Here is a 17,908-nt window from a genome sequence, read left to right as displayed (position 1 = left end):
ACCAGGAAGAAGGGGGAGGGAAAGAAAAAAAGGGCAAGTAAGAAACAAAGACGGTCATCTTTAGACATTTCTGTTTATGATGCACTTCACTATACTGTAATCTCCATCTCCAATTACGAAAAAGCTGGGATGCTGTGGAAAATGTAAATACAAGCAGAGTGCAATACTTGTCAAATACTTTTCAACATAGAGTACCAGTCACACCTTCTCAAGAAATGTTTTTTCTGTACTTTTATAACATGGCTCAGATTATACCAACAGCGGGGAAAGCTGTCATCAAAGCAAAAGGGAACTAAAAAAGAGCAAAAGCTTTTGCATACCCATAGATTGTCAGGAGTATGAGAGAAGACCAAGGGTTGACAAAGGGTATTTTGCTTTTGAGGAATCTAAACTATAAAACATTTAGCTTTGTTTTCATATTTTGTGCTTACTACATAGTTAAACATATTATTTCATAGTTTTGATGTCTCCATTATTGTCTCCGGTATTAATCTACAATGTAGAAAAATAATACAAATAAAAAGTAAAACTTTTGACTGGTGCTGTATATTCAGAGGAATACAGTGCAGTAAGACATTTAATGTTCAAACTGACAAAGTTTTGTTTTAAATGTACACTCATTCTAAATTTGATGCCTGCAACACGTTTCAGAAAAGTTGATTGGGTATGAAAGGAGCATCCTCGAAAGGCTCAGTCATTCACAAGCAAGGACGGGGCAAGGTTCACCACCGCAGCATGGGAAAAGAGTCCAACAATTTAAGAAGGTTTCTCGATACGCAGTTCCAAGGAATTTAAGCAAGAGCAAGAATACGAAAGAATGTTACTGTGTACCACAGTGGTAAATATGCCTCTGTCCCATCTTCTTTGGAACAGGCATCAAATTCAGAATGAGTAAATATTTACAAAAAAGCAAGTTCATTAGGTTGAACATTACATATCTTGTCTTTGTACAGTAGTCAGTTAAATATAGGTCAAAAAAGATTCGGAAATCTGTTTTTACTCACATTTACCACCACATCCCAACATGTCTTATGTCTGGGAATTTCTTTCTGCACTTATTCTCAACTGACTCACCTTCCTCACAGAGAGACGGAGGGGAGAGGAAGTCGGATGAAAAACAATGAGGGAGAGGTGAACTCTCCTTACAGTATCATAAAACACTTTAAACCAACATCAGAGTGAGATCAAATGATTGCTGCAGAGTGCAGTGCCTCAGTTTCATTTCTCAGCAATGTAATGAGAGAACGGCCGAGGGAGATGAACTATTATCCTATTAACCTCTGCTGTTGCACCACCGTCTGTGGACCCAGTAAAAGACTAGCAAGAGCTGTAAATGTGCTGTGTGATTCTCCTCAGGCAACAACATCTGTCTCAAGCGTTGGTCTCTTTGTATTCATGACACAGTGAGCCTTAAAGATGAAGAGCTGAATGTGAGGCAACAAACTAAAGTGTGAGAGTATTGGTTAATTACATTTTTATGTCGTACTCCTTCCAGCTCTTCTCCATCTGCTTCTTGAGCTCCTGTAGAGAAGAAGAAAAGAGCTGTTTAATGAAGACTAAATGCACCACAGGGAAGTTACTGCATGTTACTGTCAAGACAGTAGCACTTTGGGGCGCCCCTGTAGCTCAGTTGGTAAAGCATACACCCCATACACTGAGGCTGTCAGTCTTCTGCAGCGGCCATGTGTTCAATTCCAGACTGTGACGCTTTGCTGCATGTCCTCCCTTCTCTGTCTGCATGCCTTTATTTGATAAAGACAGCTGAAGTGAAAAGCCCACAGATATACTATAAAAAAAAAAGACAGTAGCATTTACATGACATTGTTGAAGAGAAACTTTGCTACATTTTGACCTGGATGGACAAGTTTTGCTGCAGCCGGCAGAAGCAAAACAAAGCTACAGTGTATGGAAAGGATAGCTACAGAGATGGACCTTTTTTTCTTACATAAACATATGTTTTGTTTTACCAGAAACAGCTACCTTTGCAGAAACTGTAATTTTATTAATGTCATGGTCATTCAAACATGACAGAAAACTCACCAAAAACATCCTGGCTCATATTTCCACTGCACCAACAATCACCAACTCTGGTTCAGTCAAAATAAACTCTTAATTCACCGTGTTAGATGTGTAAATATTGGGAGAGGAGTACAGCTGGAATATTTTCAAATCTAACATGATGAATTAAGGGTTTATTTTGACTAAACCAGAGTTGGTGGTTGTTGGAGCAGCAGAAAGAAGAGTCAAAATGTTTTTGGTCAGTTTTATTTTGTTTCTGTTGAGAAATAGAAAACAGGGAGCTATTTTTATATTTGAAGTTTTTTTGAGAACCCACAGGGGTTCTACAGAGATCTTTTTTGTATTACGGTACAAAGAACCTTTGATGAAAAAGTTCTCCGAAAAGGGTTCTAAAATGGATCCTTCCATTGTACAAACAACCCTTGACAAACCTTTCTTCAACAATAGGTTCCTCAGAAGCCACTGGTTCTGTGTAGAACCCCGGCCCTTCAGGAAGAACCTTTTTGAGGCCTTTCTTTCTAAGAGTGTAAACACAAAATCATGCATAAATAAGATTCAGGTTGAAAAATAGGTATTTCACAGTACCGCCTGGTGTGTTGGTTATTAACTTTGTAGATTTAGGTGGAGCCAGACAGTTAATGCACAGAGACATGATTACTCACGTTATACTAACTGGTCTGATATCTGGCTGAACAGGATTTCAGTAGCTGTTTGCCTTCGTTCACAATTACAGTGAAGCAATGTTCATCCATCAAATCAGCTGTTTCAAAGACAGGGCAGTGACAGGAGCTTACAGGAGCATTAGTCTGTTATTACTCACTCGTCTGTTGGCACAGCGAAGCAAGAGGCCAAATAACTGGGCAAGACAGATCGTTTCGGTATTGGACCGTAGCTCGGTCTTACATAGTAATCCGCATAAACAGCCTCATCTTATCCAGTATCTTAGGAGGCTCAGCTGTGTCTGCAACACAGACAGATAGCTTAATGTGCTTAAAAGGGGAAATCCACCCTAAAACTGTTTTTTTCACTGTCATATTAAAGTTGTTTTGGACAGTAAGGTCACCACGTACAAAGGAAGACGTCTGTATTCCTGAGCTGCATATCAGAGCAATGTTCATGAAGTCATCAGAATATCCTGTTTGTAGCTGGTTCATAGAAAATCAAGTTCCTGTGAACTGAGGGCTTGATAGTAACAGCTGCTGACGGCAAACAGCAAAATGTGCAACCCAAAATAAATGTATGTTTTATTACTACTGCATGAGTTATATTTAAATAAAGCTGTTAGTCATAACCAGAATTAGAATCTGAAACAAACAATGCTGCATGTGCACTGGTGTCTTTATTAACATGTGCATCTGCTTGAGGCCAAAGATACATTTGCTTTTCAACCACACGTTTGCATTCACGTACGCGTACCATTAATTTCTGAGGATGTCCACATTTAAATGGAGACAGGTTACACAAGGCAGCTTTGCTTTTAGATACACATTTGCATATGTATTTATGTGCATCAAATATCTCCAGCCTTAGAGATAATGGCAAGGCAAATTCAGTGGTTTGACTGTGGGGTTAATGTTTGACTAACCATCAACATCATAAACGATGACAATGAAGGAAACGTTCAACTGATTGAATCTGAAAGGGAGAAAATGGATAAACTGGCAACAGTGACTTGCTGTACACATTTTGGAGAGATCTGTGAAGAACATGTCAACAGCTGCACTACTGGTATTTTATATGCCAGGAACTGAGGATGAACAAAACCTGAGTCTTTTAATTATCTTCTATCTTTAGGGTGGATTTTTACTTTATGAAGGTGCAGTCTCTCTGTCCTAAACCCTGACAGTGAAAACAAATCTTCATCATGTGTTTACCAGTTCAGCCAACAGTTTTATTAGTATTTTATGCATTTGTGATAAAAATCTAGACTCACTAGTCTGCCGTCCCGGAGTTCTGACTTCAGCACATTTTCCAGAGGAAATGCCATGATGTTGTTGAGGTTTTGCACCTGAAAAGCATAAGAGCAGAGCAAATGAGTTTAAACATTCCAGATAACGTTTACAGGTGGCTCTTATCTCTTACAGTGTGAGCAAACACACACACACACACACACACACACACACACACACACACACACACACACACACACACACACACACACACACACACACACACACACACACACACACACTGTCCTGCACACTCATATCTCTCTATGGACCTACATTTCTGGGAAAGAGTTCGAATAACCCAAAAACACGGTGAGTCAGTCATTTTGAACTAGTGATTCATTGAAAGAAAACACTGGGCAATAATCTGCACCATTAAGATTTTTTTTTTTTATCCAAGTCGGAGAATGACGCAATGATTTTTCTGACTGTTTGTGTTCAGGAAAATGGAAGTTGAGATTAATTTGGGGTTTGGATGGAAATGAGATGGACTAAGTCTATCGAGGATGTGGAGAGAATGAATCACAAAGCAGTCAGCTCAACCCCAACAGGTTGCGCTTTACAGTAATACATAATTAACCCTCATGGAAATGCATCACATCTTAACTTGTGCATGCTGCATGGCTATGTATTTTATCCTTCATCTCCCGTCCACAAATCTCCCGTTGACCACAGTCGAAATTCACAAAGTCTGTTTATGAATGTTCCTGCAGTGTTTTCCATGGATCCTGTTGGATTATGACCAAGCTGCGCCCGGCTCTTAACATAAATAATGTCCAACCACTTCCTTGAGCCAACTGCAAAGCTGACCTTTATATATTTACACAGAGGCCTGGGGACTGGTCAGATTGTTTTGGTTGGCATCCAAAAGCTGAGGTAACTAATAGATAATACACCGAGTTCTGACACAGGGAAATACCAACTCCCAAAGTGTCAACACGTGTACAGACGACACGGATCAATGCATGCAAGCCTGTGTGCACACTGAGGCAGTGGGACAAACAGTCAATCACACACACACGGCACTAAAGCCGGGGCTTCAACAGAGGCCTGCAATCCCAAGGGAGTCGTCAGAGTTAGACCAGAGACATATCTGCTTTTTAACCATGTGCTTGTGTTTGTGTGCCCGTAGCATTGATTTTAAGATGTGCACAACCATTGGATACAGGACATGTGAGGCAGTCATGATGTGTATGGATGCATAGGTGAACACGTAGTTAAAAGCAAGTCTATCTCTGGCCTTACAGCACAAGAGCCACTAAATTATTGTTTAACAAGTCTTGGGGTGAGGGTGAGGCTAACACAGCTAACATTAGCCCTGCTGCAACTGCTACTGACTTACTGCTATTCAGACAAAAACATCAGTCATCTCATTCATTCTGAATAAGGGTAGTGCCTTTAGACTGTAATGGTGGGGGATGCAGAAGACGCCAATAAAAAAAATGCAATAGCTTGCAGCAAAAAAGTTGAATCAGAGTCAACCCAGTGTCACTGCGGAGGCTGATCACAAGCCGGCAATCAGACTGTTCCACAGTCAGCCTGAAATATGACTGAAACTGGGCGCGGATTTCACTCCACGTTGTGTCTGTGCTTTGTTGATTTTGTGTAACTTACTTCAACGTCTGAGTCTGGCTGCACTTTATGCTGCAAAATAGCGGCACCAAGAAGCTTTTTTTGGTTTGTGTGTGAGAGAAAGGGAGGCAGTTCACGGCTGTGGTTGTGCAAGGTGCACACTGAATGAGGTGAAGGAACACTGGTAGCAAGAAGATCAGTGAATCCTAACTGTTTCACAGCAGTTATGTTCTAACCACAAATAAACACCCCCCGACAATGCCACACAACCCTACAGTTAATTGCTGCAATGCCTGATTCTGTCTGAGTGTGGCCTTAGCAGCTAAGGCTAGGTGCAAACAAGACCTGAAAATATTCAATGAAATTTATGTAGCTGGGGGTCCCTGCTCTGTCTAAGGCGTCCATGGTCTGAAAAATGTTGAAGACTCCTGCACTAAGGGACACGCTCGGGTTGATTCAGCAGTACAACTCCTTAAATCAACCTCCTGTTAGTCTCTTGGACCCACTTCCTCTTCACATGTGTAAGGCCCCGTCTCCCCTGTGACGCTTTGATTGACACATGGTGTGAGATGGTGTGTGTTGACTCGCACATGGAGGTCTGGGATGAATTATCATCGCCATAGAAACTATCAGTGGGAGGGTTCCGGACTGCCCCAGATCCTGGAGTCCAGAGGCACGAGCATGCAGCTGCTGAAACCCCTTTCCTCCGACCAGTCATGCATGTATGTGGCTGTACAAACACTTATTACTCACACATACAGACAACATCTTATCAGGAGAGATTTGAGGCTTTCTTTCTTCTTTTTACCATCATTTAAGTATTTTAGAGCCATGTAATATCTGTATTTCCATCCCTCCTCCCTCAGTTGTCCAGGTTTTGTGTGTGTGGTTTGAACTCTCTAGTAATGGCAGTTAATTTGAGGAAACCTCTCCTTTCCCTTCCCCTTTCCCTCCACCCTCTCCGCCTCTTTCCTCACCAGATTTTTGAAGAGGGCCGTGACCTCTCTGGTGAACACAGCCAGGTTGAGGAAACCTGTGGAGACTTCGTTGTTGTCCTGGGTCAGGTGGCTGTTCCCCAGGTTCTCCAGCATCTCGATATACTGCTCCTTATTGTCGACGTGGGCTGAAAAACAACGCGCACAGTCAGTACAGTCACAGACGGTTAAGGTGACTCAGACTTGAGTTACATGTGCAGAAAATCTGAAGACGGCAGATTGGCTTGCCCTGTTGCAGTGAGAGTATTTAACAAGACAAGCATGTGGGATAAATTAGCGCTGGTTTCCACCCATCGTGCAGCAGGAGACAGGCAAACATAGAGGGAGCCATGTTTCTCTGAGGCTTATAGGTCACTTTCCCAAGGGTCACGACCTTAGTGGGCTCCCAGTCTGCTGAGTTTATGTGGAAAAAGGCTGATGGAAAAGAATCTGAGCTCCGACTGGCACCACTTTGGTTTTACATTGCACTGAATGAGGTTTTACCCTACAGCTATTTTAAAGTAAGGCTTAGATGAGGACATCAAAAAACACAAGCTACAGTTAAAGCCATGGAAGTCATCACTTTCAAATCAACAAAGATGGGAAACTGATGAACAATTAAAACCAAATGTCTGTTCAACAAAGTAATACTGAAACATCTTAGCTGACTTTAGGGAATCACAACATTAAAGGTCCAGTGTGTAAGTTTTACAGGGATTTAATGGCAGAATATAAAAGACAGTGCACCACTGGAGGGGAAAGCAAGTGGCTCCACACTATGCAACCAAGGGGTGAAACACATATCAGTAGCTACCTAAAAACATTAGGTTCCAGCATATCAAATGACTATTTTAGCATCCTATGTCTACCAGAGAGGAAAAAATATATTGACAAACTCAATATTGTCGGTCTGTCTCAGCATCCCTTCTTCTTACTTTGCTAATTTTTTTGTAAATGATACTACTGAATGGCCAGAAATCAAATACTTTGATATATACAACTATTTGATTAAATCACCAGGTAAGATCATCATTCTAACAATCCTGACAAAGATCAAAACCAGGCCTTTTATAGCTTTTTATTTAGTTAGATTCACCTCAGACCTCTGCTGTAAAATCCCACAGTTTTCTCATTCTTCCTGCTCACGTTATTGTCTTCTTCAAGGCTCAGTTTTTCTTTTTGCCAGCTTATAAAAACTTAGTTCTGGGTTCTGTATCCTTTTTTTTTAAGATTTTATTTAGATTTCTAATCTGTCTTTTATACTTCAGCAACTCAAATCTTCTACAACAAAACAATCTTTTAGACCATCACCACTCAACAGTTATATCTTAGGTGGCAGTACTATCCATTTGTCTTACATCGGAACAATCTCACTACTCTATATCCTACACACTGGTCACTTCAGGTAAAAATGAAATCATTTGTTGTTGGCTGCTTTGTAACAATTGATGGAAGCAGTAAAGGAACATATGGATCAGACATCTGCAGAAGCTCTCGAAGCAGACTAAACAGACAAAAGCAGAATAAGCACAAAGAGTAAAGTAAGTTCAAGTCTTCTGTTCCAGGTTCCACTTTAAGACAAATATAAAATGGTAAACTGACTGTAGCTGGGAGACAGACTGACACAGCTGTACCAACTGGCTGAAAAGCAAATGTGGAAGATTTTGGATGACAGCAAAAATGTGAATATGGGGAAAGAATGCAGACACACTGCAGGACAGAGGAGACAAAATCAATGGGGAGCAGGAGATCTGAGCTGCTGTGGCTGCTTGGTCATTAAAGAAAGCATTACAACAAACAACATTCATGCATCTATCAAACAACAAACAGCTGAGTCACAGAGGATGATTTTACAGCTGACCTTTAGCTACCAGATACCAGCAGAGCAACTCAACTCCTCTCAGTCCTCTGCCAGAACACACACAGCCTCGCAGGCCGCAGCATCTTGGCAGAAAAGTGGTACTTAGCAGTTTATGGGAAGAGAGAACGAAAGCAGAGAACATCTCGCCATGTGCGACACAGTAACAGACCATCCGACTGCGTGGGGGAGGAGTGGGCATACCAGTGTGTCTGTATGCATGGTGAGTCAGGCTGTTGATGAACATCAGGACCAATTTAAGAGTTCAACAACATAATGACAGGACGGGGGGCCGTCCCATTGTCGCATTACTGGAACTAACCCATATGATTCTACTTACAGAAAAAGATATAAAGAAGTAGACTGAAGACGTGTGGAGCACTTCTTCTGCAGCTACAGTGTCGCTGCTGACCGTATTCTGGTTGCCTAATTCTGGGCAGCTGCCTCTCTGACTCACGTTTTACTAAAACTATGAGTTGAAGCCTCGAAATGGGAAGCAGGCTTGTAAGCGAGTGCAGAAAAACAACTTCAGGATATGTTGCGCAGTTCGTCTGTTTCTCCCGCGCATTTTTGAGGTGAACACTCACATCTTATGCATGTTCAACTCTGATGGATCCAAGACACACACACACACACTCACAAAAACAATTCACTAAGTGACCCCGTGGATCTGTTAGGTCACTTTATGGCAGCTCGTTGTGGCCAAAACCGCACATACCATTTACTTTAACACAGACTCACACGTACACCTCAAAACCATACACACACTCTGTATGGATATAAACACAATCACCCATCATCCCACGCAGCCTGATCCCATAACAAGGGGCCTCACTCATAAACACTACTGGCCACATGAGCTTGATGAGGTCATTTCAACCAGGCGTGTGCAGTGAGTGATGCTGAGGCTCCCCTATGGACTGAACACCTCATCCTGCAGCAGGCTGACCTTAATTTAAAGGCTAAATACCAGGTTTACATGCTTCATTGGTGAGGACTGACATACTTGTTACAGTGTAGTGATGTACTAGTACTATGGATGTGCCATGTCTTACTGTTCACAAAATATCATTATACTTTTTTCATGATAAAAAAATCATATTGTGATAACTAACATCAAGATTATGACTTGCTGACATAATGACATCACATTACACACAGCAACAACTAGCATGGCTGAAAGTGAAAGTAACCTTTCTACAGGCTCCACAGTGGAGGGATCAGGTCCAAAGAGAGCAGCAAGAAGACAGCACAAGGGGGAAAGACAAAAAGTAGTTTCACCACTTCAAGCAGAGGCATCCGGCTGAGTACAAGGAGAGCCCAATAGCTGATTCTGAGTACTAAACCAAATGTTATATCATTATCTAAGAATACCCTAAATATCACCCATCCATAGTTAGTGCACTACATTTTTTCTATAATATTTCTAGTTGAAAACTCATTTTTGTTAAATAATAGTTCCCCAAAACAATCACAGCTTAATATTGTGTTTTTGTGGCGCTTTCTTCTGCATCACCTGGCTCATGCAGAAAAGCTACTAAGTAGACCTTGTGTTGAAAATGTTTTGTCGAAGTACTACTACAGTTATAAGTGTTTGATAGATTGAGGTAGATAAGAAGCAAGACCTGTGTTAGAAATCAAGAAGGAAAAAAATATAAAACAAACAAGGGTACATAGTACAGCTACATACAGGAGTAATATTGTCAATCATTCATCCCACAGATTCACCCCCCTCAGACCCCTTCAGTGTCTCAACACTGGTCCCCACGCCATCTCAAAAGCCAGCTGGGCTGATAAAGAGTAATGTAAAAATATTAAAGGTTCCATAAATAGCTAAGACGTCAGTGAGTCTTGAGTTGGGATTGTTTCCTGAAACTAGTGAAGGATTGTATGAGTGAGATTATATTATGTGACACTTACAGAGTCCAGATGTGTGTATAGTTTTGATTATCTTCTTCATCTTCTGTAGAGTTGTGTGGTCCATCTCCAGAGACTGCATGAAAACAGTGAGACAAAGATAAGCACATGAAATTAATTATCAAAACAAAGACATCTGCACCTGACTCACAATATATGTCATTTTATAATTTGATAAATATAGTTTGTAATATTGTACATTTTCTTCAGCTGCTTTGAATTAATTTCACTTCATTGTCAGAATATTCTTCTAAAATTTGTCTTGCCTCCCAAGATGTACACTGTTTCACATAAATAATGACAAAACACACCAAAACAACCAAACAAATATGACAAAACATATTTTACATCCAAACTTTAAGAATCTGTGTTTTTTGGCTAATCTAAACTACAGTTTAAGCAAAATACACACATCACATTAATGCAAAAAACAAAACGAAAAAAACTTTGCAGCATTGCTTGCAATGGCCTAATAATACAATTATATAGATGTTAAAAGGATAACTACATCAGCATAAGCTGTGCAGGAAAAGTTTGGATGGTTGACAAATATATCCTCTTATCAGTGAATCCAACTCCATTCAAGGCTCTTCCCTTTGTCCTACATGCAGATTACGGGTTACATTCAGTCATAGACATAAGAATTAGTATTCATGTTTGCTTTACTGTACAGGCATGTGTCTGTCTGTGTTCAATTATGCCTTATTTTCTCACGCTGTGTGACTAAGGTGAACAGGTGAGTCAGCAGTAAGCAGGAAGACAATCTTGCGTTGTCATGTATAACCCTAAGTGATGTCACTGTATTTATTCCACCTGTCTGACTGGCTGTCACTTTCCAGGCTGAAACAACACTTTCTCAGACTGAAATCAGACTGGGGTTTTTTGCAGGAAAAACAAGCCTTCCTATAAACGTGAGACATGACGCAGACATGATGCAAAAAGGCTTAATTGTACTGAAGCAACCAATCTCTTCCAAACCAACAAGGTCTCAAACTACATCCTGTTTATTTATCCTCCTCTCACACAGGCCACTTGTTTCACGGAGCTGCTACCATGCTGCTGCACTCCACCTCTGTGCCACCAGAAATAGTTTTAATGAGCCGGTAATCTAGACGTAACAGAGACTCTGCCTTGTTAGCTGGTGTTGTTTACACACCCCGGTCTTTCCTGGTCAAGTCCACTCCCTAAGTGTTGGTTCACTAATTAAAAGGCAGTGTGGGTGCTGTGTAATGTGACTCTGCAGACAATGAATGGGAAAGTGATTTAGTCGAGGCTGGAGATGGGAGTTACTCGCTGATTCTGCTACTGCTGCTGGATTTTCCTCTGCTTGCTAAGTTAGTTGGCAGACATGACATAAACATGGAAACAAGCTGGTGCAGGTCATCAAAAAAAAAGGTTGCGTTTGTTGAAGTTTGTGAAATAAATCAGGGCACATGGACACAGACAGACAGACAGACAGCCCATCCATCAGCTGATACTAGGGATGTCACCAGAACCAACACGCCCCTCTTTCCATTTCCCAGTGGCAGGGAGAGTGCAGGGCCAGAGGGATTGTTTAGTTGTGTATTGTATAATTTGTATTTGTACATTGTCATTTGTAATGTCTCTCTTTTTGTTACCTGCCTAGAGACTACTCATGTAAATTAGCGTTTTTGCTAAAATCCAGCATGTTTACATCTTGTACGTTTGGGCTTCTTTTCATAAATATGTGCTGTTCCTATCAAATAAAGTATGTAAATTGAATATGTTAGTCTAATCTGCCTCATTCATCCTTTATCTGACTAGGATGGTCTGAATCTATGACTGTCTTATTTAAGTATTATTTAAAAAAATATACAGAACCAAAAAACAAAACAAACCATGTCCATTGCCCCTGTATAAAATTTAGTTTTTGGTGAGTTTTACCTTGTTTTTCTATTGAATTTGAATAAAATATGTTTTATTATAAGTTAACAAGGCAGTTAAACTCATCTTGATTCAGTGAACGAGAGAAACTTGGATACAGAAGATGTACAGTTGACTTCTAATGTTTAGTAAGGAGTATAGGTGTAAAAATGTTTCACTTCTTGACACTTTATGTTTGTTTTGTTGATTAGATGTAGCAAGCATACACTGCATACCTAACCTAGCGAACTCCTGAGACTCCTGTGGCCAGTTTGAAAAATGTATAATATTGCCCAACCGTATATCCAGGTGTTATCCTTGCTATCCTTATCTTGAAATATAAAATGTTTGCAATTACTAAACGGTAAATGCTACTATGTTTAGGCTAACATAATGTAACCACAGCTTGTAGCAGAATACTGTATTGGTCCTGACTCCAATCTGTCATCTGTCTAAAAAATATACAGTCAGTAAATTCAAACTACTGTTTGCACTCTGAGTTCAACTTATATTCAAAGTTCAGGAGCAGAAATCACTTTTGCACTCCATTACTTTCCAGACATCTGCAACACGCTCCCCTGACAGTGATTTGTGTCAGGCTTAGTAAATATCTCCCTCAGTCTTTTGTCCTAGAAGCTCAGAAGAGTTTTTTTTTATTATTATTATTTCAGGTAGCAACAGGAAATAACAATGGCAGAATTTTGTTATTGTTTTTGTTTCTGATCGAGTTATCAAAGAAGATCAAAGAATCCTGGAATTTCACTGGTACTGGTATCAACTACTAAATTTCTCGTATCGAGTCATCGCTTATCGAGACAAAGGACACTGCATGTCTGGAAAGGACAAAGAGCTCCACCTGTACGTGTGCTGATGATGGAAAAACGAGCTTTCTCTGTCTTTTACAGTGCAGCCTTTTTGTGCGTGTACGTGAGGTTGTGTACACCTGCTGTCAGGGTGTGTGTGTGCCTGCTGGCGCAGAGCATAATATTTCATGACTAACAGACATTTGATCCTTATTTACCTCGGTAACTAGGCATGATGACACACTTCGCCACGGGAAAATCTACAGTGTTTAATTTCACCATCAACACAGAAGAAAACTAGAGTCGCCTTAAAAAACTTTTATGGAAACGGCATAGAGGCCATTACAGTTTATAGTGATTGGAAACGAAACCATTCCTTATCTGTCTTTCTTTCTCCCTTCATCGCTGCCTCTAATTAGGAGTAATAAGCAACAAGGAATCGAGTGTGTGTGGCGGTAAATGGAGTCTCTGTCTCGCTGCTTGCCGTCGTAAACCACACACATGCCCACACATCGCCCTAGCCATTAATCAAGCCGGTCCCAGCTGAACAGACTAAACATAATAACCATAGATCTATCTATAAAGGGACTGTTGCATTTACATCTGTGTGCGCGTCCGTCTGTCTGTCTGTCTGTGTGCACATGTGTAGGATTCCAACATGTCCCTCCCCAGAGCAGCTATTCCAGCTATGTATTTTCCAGTGTGTCATGGTCATAAATAAGGACATTAGGCCAAGATAAATACATCAGACAGCTGTCTAAAATGGGTCTCTTTATAATTCCTGCACTCTGCTGTCTCCAGTTCTGCTCAGCAGTCTGTTTCTATCCAAGATCGAAGACCTTTCATCTATGTTTATGGCTCTCTTCATTGTTGGGTCATGTATCAATTAGATTATCAGTGAAATATCAAAATATTTGATCTATATAGTGAATTAAACAACCCTTACATAGAAAACTATATTTTCCTCACATATCTAATTATCCTCAGTTTTCAATTAGTAACAGCAAAACCACAGTGATTCAAACTAATGAGAGCTTTAACTGAAAAACTGTACTTCGTCTTGGGTTCCAGTGGACTAGGGCTGCAACTAGCAATTATTTTCATTATCGATTCATCTGCAGATGTTCTCAAATTGTTTAGTCTTTAATGTAAAAAAAGAAAAATAGCCCAGAGTGATACCTTCAAATTGCGTCATTTATCAAAATACCACCCTGATTCTAAAAAAGTTGGGACATTGTGTAAAGGAAAATGAAAACAAAAGGCAATCATCTGCAAATACTTTTCAATTTGAAATGAAAGGTAAGCAAAGAGAAAGGCATTGTGTTTATCAACAACATCCAGAAATGCTGCTGACTTCTTTGGACCTGAGCTCATCTGAGATGGTCTGATGCAAAGTGGAAAAGAACAGAACAGATTGTTTTTGGAAGTTATTGACGATGTGACCTCTGGGCTAAAGAGGAGAAAGACCATCCAGACTCTTGCCAGCACTAACTTCAAAAGCCAGCATGTGTGATGGCATGGACGGTGTGTTTGTGCCCAAGGCACGGCTATCTGTCACATCTGTGAAGACCCTATTAATAATGAAAGGTTATTACAGGTTTTGCAGTGACATGCTGCCATACATGTGTTTCAACATGTGGCTTCATACTAAAGAAGTTCAGGTAGTACGCCCTGTCTCCCAGTGACAATGTGTGACGCAAAATATGCCACAGGCTGTTGAATCAGTGTTCTTGGTTCCCAAAATCTTGCTGAATGTTTTTAAAAAGAAAAGACGATGAATCACAGTAAGCACTGCCGCTGTCCCAACTTTTTTGGAATGTGTTGTAGGCACTAAAATATAGAACGAGTGTATATTTACAAAAAAATATTACGTTTGTAAGTTTGAGTTATTATTTAATAATTTTCTTTCAATCTGCTAAACGATTAATCGACTGATCGTTGCAGCTCTACAGTGACACGTTGTTATGTCACAAGGAAGGACGGATTGTGTGCACACTTGGTTTATTTGTTTTATGGCAGCAGAGTTCATGGCAGCCTCACTCTGTTTCCTCCTTTGCCCGAGGAGCTTTGGGAGAACAGATTTCAAACAAAAACACACAAAGACCTCAAACAGGCCTTGAGCCAAAGTACCAGTTCAAACGGACCAAATGCACAAACTGGCCTTCACAGACATGCGCACAAGCATGGACAAACACGAGCACGCACGCTTACACTCACATAAACAATACCTTGCTCTGTCAGAGGGCCACACTGTCTGCTGGGCCGTGTGTGTTCTGTTTGTGTCCCATCTAAATCCAACTCCCATGAGATGCAAGACAAGGCCAAGTAAACTCTCTCTGTATGCTACATTGCCTCATGTAACCTTTACTTTCCTGCTGAACCAGGTCAGCCTGCACTTCATCACCAGGAGTGCTAACATCCAGCCTTTTCTGAAGACTTGTGCAGCACCCACCACACAAAACACACACACATAGCTTGACAAGCAGTGTTAAATGCGCAGTTTTGTGGTTCTGGGTTCTGGGCAAGATGATGCAAAAACACTTATGAACTGTCAAATAGTCCAGTCGTGGACGAGAATCTTAGTCCCATGTCCTAGCAGGAGTTAAGAGAACCCGAGTCACCCCAAAATCAGCACACTACAGACATGCATGTCCATATACAGTCAGTTGCCACTTTATTAGGTAAACCTGTAAAATCTAATGCAATCTGAACTGTTCTGCCTTTATTTCCACCTTTGGTACTGAGGTTGTACTTTGTAGTGTTGTTGAAAAGGGATGGGTGATGCAGCCCTTAAATAATATCACAATATTTCAGGGTATTCAGCGATAACTACATTCTTTTACAAAGCAAAAAAGTATTGTTGGTTAAGGCGGTGAAATTAGGTTGTTGTATTGCTCCTTTTTGTCATTACAGTCATCTTGCACTTCCTACATATTACTATGTTTTACTGATCATCTGTAACCAAACCACCTCCACAATACTGAAGTTCCTAATTTTTTTGAAACTCCTCCACCTTGGAGCCGGTAGCAATGTTAGTTTCACTTTAAGCCTCGCTTATTCTTGCTGTGTGTAACAGTGTGACATCACTTTGTCAGGAAGTCATAACATTTCCACTATTATATGATTTATTTCATTGAATGAAACTATCGTGAATAATACAATATGGTCTACACTGTATTAAGTGTTTCTAATGTTTTGTCGACCAAATTTACAACAACGAAGGCGGAAGAATATTAGAAACACACTTGAATACAGTTCAGTCCAGAACAACAACACCAATTATAACATCAATAATAAACATACGGTATAGGAGGGCTGGGCAAATGGATTATAAATTATATCTCCATATTTTTAGACTAGCCTGCGATATATATCATGATATACACATTTTCAATTTTCAAATAGTTTAAACATATACTAATCTAGAACAATCTGGTGAGTTCAAATTTCATCACTTTACTATAATACAACCTTTGAAACCAGGAAAAGACAATACTTATGCCATATCATGATATAACGATATCCAAAATCCAAGATTATATACTCTCATATCATGATATCCATATATTGCTCATTCTTCAATTAACACCCCTTGGGAAATTTTAATAAAAACTGGCCATTGCAAGATGTATAAATGTGAAATAGTATGTGCCAGAGCTGTTGCACTGGATTCCATTAAGTTGTATAGGTGTAGCTGGTACAATATGGTCAGGGAGTGTTTGTATGTTGCCCCAACACCAGTCTGTGCCAATAAAAACACCTTGCACCTGTCCCTGTGTGCAGCTTTTGTAATGAAATGACTGTTTAGGGGGAAAAAACAGGTTCAAAGTCTCCAAGTTTCTCTCTGTGCTCACCTGGAAACAATGTGGAACAACTTCAAAGGAACTTTTTAACGACTTTTAAAGGTTCATGTTCACAGAGCTGTAAAAACCCACAGAGCTGACACCGTGAAAAGGAAACTAGCCTACAGGTGAGTGTCCAGAGCTAACACACATATACTGCATAATGCTATATACACAGGTAAACAACAGACAAAGGTGCACGTCTCTCTGCACCACCTCTCCTCCACCCCTCTCACCTCCTCCACGGTTGAAACTGTGCTCCGACAGTCGCTCATTTTGGACTGAAAACTTGACGTCCCCGGCGAAGACAAGTCCTCGTTTGTCAGGACCACGAAGTCCGAAATGCTGATTCGCTCCGGCATCTTTGGAGCGAAACGTTTCTGACAATCACTGAGCGAAAAAGTGAGCCAAAGTTTCACCAGCGCATGTAATTCCCATTTGAAGAAGAAATGAAGGGTTTACTCCTCCATTATGTGCAGGAAAGCGGCAGAAAATAGAGCGTATTCCTCAGAGTGTTGGTCCCTGAACGCGTCCTTAATAAGGTGAAAAGTTTCCTGTGCGTCTTGACCGAGTTGAGACTCTGTGACTGCGTGCATGTGGAGGTGCGCCAGGCAGCGCGCTATTGTCCGCCCATTGAGGAGGGAGGAGGGAGGGAGCAAACTCCTTCATCATCACGTGGGAATGTTTGTGCTTTCTGGCACACTGCAGAGACAGAAAAGAAAGTGTGTGTGTGTGTGTGTGTGTGTGTGTGTGTGTGCGTGTCCTTGCCTTCGTTTCTTTTCATTCTTACTTCTCATTTCTATGCAAACTCCAGAGAGTTGGCAGTGTGGTCGCCATGGATGCGCAGAATGCCTCATTCACAGACCAAACTGAAGGAGAGGAATTTCAATGGATGAGGGGATGAAGGAGAGCCTTGCACTGCAGAGGCTTTATCAGAGTCTCACTGAATAACTCAAAGTTCTGATTATTCACCAAAAATATGCAAAAGGACTATTTTCTATTATGTACTCAGATTTGGGTTTTTGCACAAAACGCATTGTTACGCTTGTCTTTTGCTAAAAAAAAACAGGTTGAATTTAGACTTAATGTC

The 17,908-nt window shown here is 40.6% G+C and overlaps 1 protein-coding gene across 2 annotated transcripts in view; it reads right to left on the bottom strand.

The window, feature by feature from the left end:
• Positions 1 to 17,426, bottom strand: part of asap3 (ArfGAP with SH3 domain, ankyrin repeat and PH domain 3) — a 60,361-nt gene extending 42,935 nt beyond the window's left edge. Inside the window, exons 1-5 of one of the 2 annotated variants that reach the window (XM_084741976.1) lie at positions 17,055 to 17,426; positions 10,293 to 10,365; positions 6,518 to 6,663; positions 3,953 to 4,027; positions 1,472 to 1,521 (exon numbers count right to left, since the gene is read on the bottom strand). In XM_084741976.1, the coding sequence (XP_084598102.1) occupies positions 1,472 to 1,521; positions 3,953 to 4,027; positions 6,518 to 6,663; positions 10,293 to 10,365; positions 17,055 to 17,180 (470 nt within the window). In that variant the 5' untranslated portion in view covers positions 17,181 to 17,426. The remainder of the gene's footprint in view (positions 1 to 1,471; positions 1,522 to 3,952; positions 4,028 to 6,517; positions 6,664 to 10,292; positions 10,366 to 17,054) is intronic. The other variant, XM_084741975.1, reaches the window with a different exon arrangement.
• Positions 17,427 to 17,908: the final 482 nt, after the last annotated feature.

This window comes from Lutjanus erythropterus, chromosome 18, assembly GCF_056507025.1.
Source record: "Lutjanus erythropterus isolate fLutEry1 chromosome 18, fLutEry1.hap2, whole genome shotgun sequence".
Classification (NCBI taxonomy): domain Eukaryota; kingdom Metazoa; phylum Chordata; class Actinopteri; order Lutjaniformes; family Lutjanidae; genus Lutjanus; species Lutjanus erythropterus.
Note: the sequence above shows the minus strand (reverse complement) of the source record. Positions and strands in the feature narration are given on the sequence as shown.